This window comes from Coturnix japonica, chromosome 3, assembly GCF_054131305.1.
Source record: "Coturnix japonica strain WE chromosome 3, WE-NBRP24, whole genome shotgun sequence".
NCBI classification, from domain to species: domain Eukaryota; kingdom Metazoa; phylum Chordata; class Aves; order Galliformes; family Phasianidae; genus Coturnix; species Coturnix japonica.
The window spans coordinates 98,707,108-98,713,221 of NC_140665.1; the positions used below are offsets into that span (position 1 = coordinate 98,707,108).

The 6,114-nt window shown below is 71.3% G+C and overlaps 3 protein-coding genes across 3 annotated transcripts; 2 read left to right on the forward strand and 1 right to left on the reverse strand.

Moving 5' to 3' along the window:
- Window positions 1-184: 184 nt before the first annotated feature.
- Window positions 185-2,310, forward strand: PREB (prolactin regulatory element binding). Its single transcript, XM_085544050.1, is given in 9 exon segments — window positions 185-388; window positions 468-651; window positions 785-999; window positions 1,065-1,156; window positions 1,158-1,343; window positions 1,445-1,618; window positions 1,686-1,758; window positions 1,828-1,987; window positions 2,065-2,310. Coding segments are annotated over 9 exon segments (1,311 nt in total). The 5' UTR covers window positions 185-256; the 3' UTR covers window positions 2,160-2,310.
- A 109-nt stretch (window positions 2,311-2,419) lies between these two features.
- ABHD1 (abhydrolase domain containing 1) lies at window positions 2,420-4,286 on the reverse strand. Its single transcript, XM_015859626.3, has 8 exons — window positions 3,990-4,286; window positions 3,673-3,837; window positions 3,561-3,606; window positions 3,365-3,477; window positions 3,122-3,295; window positions 2,999-3,047; window positions 2,754-2,919; window positions 2,420-2,685 (listed from the first exon to the last, which is right to left on the reverse strand). The coding sequence occupies exons 1-8, from the start codon at window positions 4,265-4,267 to the stop codon at window positions 2,462-2,464; spliced, it is 1,215 nt and encodes a 404-aa protein (XP_015715112.3). The 5' UTR covers window positions 4,268-4,286; the 3' UTR covers window positions 2,420-2,461.
- Window positions 4,287-4,416: 130 nt separating this feature from the next.
- CGREF1 (cell growth regulator with EF-hand domain 1) lies at window positions 4,417-6,113 on the forward strand. The gene is made up of 5 exons (XM_032443415.2): window positions 4,417-4,638; window positions 4,913-4,984; window positions 5,182-5,252; window positions 5,348-5,472; window positions 5,556-6,113. Exons 1-5 carry the CDS (start codon window positions 4,541-4,543, stop codon window positions 5,949-5,951), a joined length of 762 nt encoding a protein of 253 aa, XP_032299306.2. The 5' UTR covers window positions 4,417-4,540; the 3' UTR covers window positions 5,952-6,113.
- Window position 6,114: the final 1 nt, after the last annotated feature.

Below are 6,114 nucleotides of genomic sequence, written 5' to 3' on the forward strand. Positions count from 1 at the left end.
GGCTGGGGGGGTGAGGGACCCACGGGGCTGCGGCATCGTGCGGTACGTGGGGCCGCGGGCCACGCGTGGGGCTGGTACCGAGCAGGGGGCGGGGCCGTGGGTCCAGGGGGCGGGGCTTGATGTGCGGAAGCGGCGGCGATCGGTGGGCGGTACCGGCGGGGTGCGGGGCGGTACCGGCGCTGTGCGGGGCGGGGCTGCGCTGTGCGGGGTGGTACCGGCGCTGCGCGGGGCGCTGACGCGTCGCGCCGTTCCCGCAATGGCGCCGCGCCCGACCGAGCTGTACCGGGCGCCGTTCCCTCTCTACACCGTCCGGCTGCACCCGCGCCGCGGACTCGCCATCACCGCTGGAGGCGGAGGAGCGGCCAAGACCGGGATCGGCAATGGAGTGGTGCGGTGCGGGGTTTAGGGCCGGGGGGTGAACGAGCGCGGGGCTCCCGGTTTCGGTGCTGAGCGGCGCCGTCCCGCAGCACTTCCTGCAGCTGGAGCAGATCGGGGGGCGGCTGAGCGCGTCGCTGCTGCACTGCCACGACACCGAGACCCGCGCCACCATGAGCATGGCCATCAGCGGGGACTTCATCGCGGCGGGGCAGGACCACAGCTGCCATATCCTGCGGCTCTGCGTGCCAACGGCCGGCAAGGGAGGCGGCGACGGTGAGCGGGGCCGCGGGGCGACGGGGCCGGTGTGCGGGCTGCGGGGTGGGCATTACCCTGCGGGGTGGGCATTACCCTGCGGGGTGGGCATTACCCTGCGGGGCGCTCACACGGCCGGTCTCCGTCCCCGCAGCCGCGGAGGAGAAAGGGCCGCGCAGGAGGAAGGGAGGAACCGGCCCCGCGGAGCGCGGCGAGACGCGGAGCGACGGCGGGGAGGTGTCGGTGGAGAGTCTGCACCGCGTGCGCACCGACTTCAGCCCCGACGCGCTGCAGAAGGCCGTGCGCTTCAGCGCCGACGGCACCGTGCTCGTCACCGGAGGCGCCGACGGATTCGTGCGGCTCTGGGAGGTGGGAGCGGAGCGGGAGGGGCCGGGAGGGGTCGCCTGTCGGGGATCCGCTGACGGTCGCCGCAGTTCCCCAGCATGAAGAAGGCGCTGGAGTTCAAGGCGCACGACGGGGAGATCGAGGACATCACGCTGGGCCCCGACAATAAGGTGGGTGGGGGGCGAGGGCCGGGGGACCCCTAATGAGCGGCAGAACGAGCCGCAGCCGGCGTGTGCCCGGCAGGTGGTGACGGCCGGACGGGACCTGCAGTGCCGAGTGTGGCAGCGGGACCAGCTGGTGACCGGGCTGCAATGGAACGAGAACCTGCCCGGCGTCCCCGGCACCGCGTACCGCTACCAGGCCTGCCGGTGGGTGCGGGGCTGGGCCGTGCTGTAGGACAGCAGTGGTGACCCCATTGGGCCGCCCCCCGGCAGCACGGGCTCAGCTCCCCTTTGCTACCCCATACCAGCTTCGGGGCGGTGGAGGACAACTGCGGGGTGCTGCGGCTCTACACGGTGCAGGTGCCCCACAAGCGGGAGCGCCGCCCCCCACCCTGCTACCTGACCAAGTGGGACGGGGGCACCTTCCTGCCGCTGCTGACACGGCCCTGCGGCTCCGAGGTCATCTCCTGCCTCTCCGTCAGGTAAGTGAGGAGGTTCCCCACCGCCCCCATCCACTCCCAGCCCTGCTCACCGCCCCCCTCCCCACAGTGATTCAGGCACCTTCCTGGGGCTGGGCACCGTCACCGGCTCCGTCGCTGTGCACATCGCATTCTCGCTGCAGGTGAGTGTGGCACAGGGAGGGTACAGTGAGCAACAGGGCAACCCTCACCTCACGTGTGTCCCCCTTCAGAGGCTGTACTACGTGAAGGAGGCACATGGCATCGTCGTCACGGATGTGGCCTTCGTGCCTGAGAGCGAGCAAGGACGGGAGTTGCTGGCGGGGAACGAGGCAGCACTGCTCAGCGTGGCCGTGGACAGCCGCTGCAAGCTGCACCTGCTGCCTGCCCGCAGTATGTGCGTGGGGCTGTGGGGCCGGGACACCCTGCAGGACCCCACCTCTCAGCCTCCTTTCTCCCCCCACCCCCAGGGTCGCTGCCCATCTGGCTGTTGCTGCTGCTGTGTGCCGCGCTCATCGTGGGCAGCATCGTGCTGCTGCAGATCGCCTTCCCTGGCTTCCTCTAGACACCCACCCTGCTGTATCGGGGGATGGATGGACCCAGCTGCGGGAGTGGGACTGCTTTGGGATGCAGCGCCAGCAAGGCAATGGAATGCAGCATGCCAGTAGCTGGGCTGGAGCTGCTCCTTGTCCCCACCATTAAACCCAGAGCGTGAAGGTGTTGTCTGTGCTGAGGCTGTAAGGGTCTGCCGGCCTCCCTGTCCTCCATGCCCCCCTGCTGGGGTGGGAAAGGGACAGGAGTGGGGCCGTAGGGGTGGGAGAGGGCTCGGTGGGGATGGGAACGGGTTTATTGGGACTTGGAGGGGGTTCACGGGGGGCAGCAGGCGCTGACCTCCTCCACAGCCCCCTCATCCTGCAGCCCCTGCAGCTCCTCCCCGTGCTGGAACACGGCAGTGACAAACTGCAGGAAGAGGCGCTCCATGAGACCACCGTGCCACGGCAGCAGCCCCTCCAGGAACCCGATGTGGCCTCCACACGACGTCACCAGCAATGCTACGTGGGGCAGGTGCCAGGCGGCCGCCACGGGGATGGCTGCGAGGGGACACGCGGGTCAGCTGCCGGCCCTACAACACCATAGGGCTGGGCACGGCCCCACTCACCGTGCATGGGGGAGAAGGGGTCATCGGCGGCGTTGAGGCACAGCGTGGGCACACGGATGTTCTGCAGGCTGCTGGCAGGGCTGGCGGCACGGTAATACTCCGTGCAGGAGCTGTACCCGAAGGCAGGAGCGGTGTAACGCTCATCGAACTCCCGGATGGTGCGAGCCTGGGGGCGAGGGGAGGAGTAAAGGGGGGTGGGTGGCACTGGGTGCAGGGGGCGGGGAATGGGGGGTGGTGGGTGCTACCTTCAGGATGTGCTCCACGTCCACCGTGTCCCCGATCACGGCGCGGTGCCTGCAACAACCCCGTGTCAGAGCAGGGTAATGCCCGCCCCCCAGCCTGCAGACCCCATCCAGGTGTGCCCCCACCTGCGGACGAGCTGTCTCAGCCCCGCAGCCAGGCGGCGGTTAAAGAGCCACGTATTGAGCGGCTGCTCCAGCGACGCCGTCGTCTCCATGGGGTCCCAGCTCGGGGAAATGGCCATGGCAGCCACCAGCCCCGCCGCGTGTCCTGCCCGTGCCAGGTAGTTCAGCACCTGCATCCTGCAAGGGAGCGGGCAGGGATGGGGATGGGGGGATCTCCTGTGCTATCCCCCCCCCTCAGTGCCGTACCCTCCCAGTGATACGCCGGCAGCCAGCAGCGGGGCGTGCGGGTACTGGGAGCAGATGTGCGTGATGGCCGTCTCCAGGTCCTCGGTGTTGCTGGCACAGAATGTCCTGGGGGTCTGGGGGAGGCAGAGCCGTTTGAGGCCCCGCCGTGCCCAGCTATGGGGCAGGCACATGGGTAGGAGTGAGGGGAGGGTCTCACCAGCAGCTCCTCGCCGCGGCAGCCCCGGTTGTTGAGCACGACGGCCCTATAGGGAGGAGAGAGGCGGCAGCGAGGGCGGTGTGTTGATCCTCCCCCCGCCCCCAGCACTCACCTGTAGCCGGCTCCGCACGCTTCCCGCACCAGGTGCAGCATGTAGGCGGCCTGGCTGTTCCCCGTCAGCCCCGGCAGCAACAGAACCGTGGGACATTCGGCGGCGCTGCCGTCATCGGCCCAATCCAGGATGAGCTGCCCGCCGTCGGGCGTGCGGATGGCCTCGCTGCGGGGCGGGGATGCGGGCAGGGTCGTACCGGCCGCGGTACCAGCCGTCCCGTCCCGTTGTCGCCCGCTCTATCCCACCTCCAGTCCCCGTTCCCACCCGTCCCAACCCCAGCCCCCGTCTCCCCCGGTCCCGTCCCCATCCCGCCCCACCTGCGGTACCGGACGCGGGGCCGGCTTTGCAGCAGCGCTCTGCTCACGGTCTGCAGCCGCCCGCCCCGGCACCAGGCGGTGGGTCGGAACGGCTCCCGCACGGCCGGGCAGCGCCGCCGCAGGAACGAGCGGATCCGCGTCCCGCCGGCCAGAAGCGGCGGCTGCGGGGAGCGGCGCGGGGAGCGCGCCCACAGGCAACCGAGCAGAGCGGCGGCCAACAGCAGCACCAACAGCGGCACCGGGAGCAGCGCTGCGCCACGAGGAACCTCCGCGCTCATCGCAGCCGGTACCGGGAGCGACAGGACGCGCCCCCCGACGTGAACACGCCCGCAACCGGGCGGTGACGGCGGCGGCCATCTTGGTGCCGGGCAGAGCCGGTTAACCCTTGCGCTGCCGGTGCAAGTGAAGTCTCCGGGCGCGGCGAGGCGGGGCCGGCGACGTGGCCCGGGGCGGGGCGGGGGGGGAGACACCGCCGCGTGTGCGTGACGTGGGGCGGCCGGGGCCTGGAAAACATCCCCGAGTGGGCACGGCTGGACGTTCCACGCGTGGGGATGGGAGCCCCGAGGGCGGCACCGCCGTCACCGACGCTGCTGCTGCTGCTGCTGCTCGGCCCCGCGGTGCGGGCGGCTCCCAGGGACGGGGCGCTGCGGTACGGGGAGAGGGAGAGGGGACGGGGGTGCGGAGCTGTGAGCGGACACAGTGCGGGGGAAGGGTGACAAGGTGCGGGGATCACACCGGTGCGGGAATCACACCCGTGCGGGGATCACGAGGGTTGCACGCAGGTGCGGGATCGCACAGCGGCACGGTTGCACGTAGGTGCGGGGTGACACCATTGCGGAGCTGCACGCAGGTGCTGAGGGTCGAGGCCGGGGGACGGGGGTTGGAGGCGGCCCGGTAACCCCCTTTTCCTATTCCATATCCAGACCTGAGCCCCCCGCGGCCGTGGGGATGCAGCCCGGCCCCGACCCTCTGAGCCCGGAGCCCGCCGCTCTGCAGTGAGTGCCCGACCCTGGGGCTGGGGGGCACGGGGATACCGGGAGGAGGGGTGGGGGGGCATACGGGATACTTGGGCACCCCGGGAATGGCTGCAGAGCAGTGGGGATGCGGGGCTGGGTAGCTGCGGGGCGGTGATCCGGATCTGGTCATGGGGCGGGAGCGGTGCGTGCCCCCTCCCCTGCCCCGCTGTCCCCAGGTTGCTGCGAAGCGCCGTGAGGAGTTTGGGACCGGCACAGCGGGACGCGGACGAGATGAGCCGGGATCAGGGTAAGGCCGTGCGGAGGGACGGGGGAGAGGAGGGCGGCCGTTTTTTGGGGGGCTGAGTGAGTGTCAGCCCCACGCCGCTCGCCTCGTGCCCGCAGCTCTGCTCTTCCTCTTCGCGATGCACGACCACGACCGGAGCGGGCAGCTGGACGGACTGGAGCTGCTGCAGCTGCTGGGGGCGGTGCTGACCCAGGGGGGCGAGGGGCGGCCCAGCCCCGAGGCGGTGCGTGCGGGGGGTCGCGCCCCGCGGGGTCCCTGCGTTGAGCGCCGCTCTCATCGCGTCCCCATCCGCTCCCGTCCCCGCAGGTGGCCGCGCTGGTGGACCGAGCTCTGGAGCAGCGGGACCGCAGCGGGGACGGACTGCTGGACCCCCCCGAGCTGCTGCTGCCCGCCCCGGCACGGGAACCCCCGCGAGGAGGCGGCGCTGCCCTCGAGGGGACGGTGGGGGGGCACGTCGGGGAGCAGGAAGGGATGCCCGCTGTGGGGGAGGAGGCGCCGGGGGTGGACGCGGGGAAGAGCAGCCCCCCAGAGGGGCAGAGTCTGCCGGGGGACGGCGGTATCCAGGGAAACCCCGAGGCCGGGACCCCCTTGGAAGAGAACGAGACGGCGGAACTGGAGACGGCCATTGAGGACAGAGAGCTCCGGGCTGAGCCCCCCGAGGCGCCGGCATCCCCCTTCTTGGAAGACCCCGGGGAGATGTAGGCGCTGCAAGGGGCTGCAGCGGTTCCCTGCCCCACGGCTGTGGGGGCTGAGGGACCCCCACGTACCTCCCCCGCCGCAGCGGGCCCGGTGGGATGGGGGGGGGGTCGGGACGCTCGAGTTGGCGCTGTAACGCGGGTGGAGGAATACAGCCGCTGAACCCCAC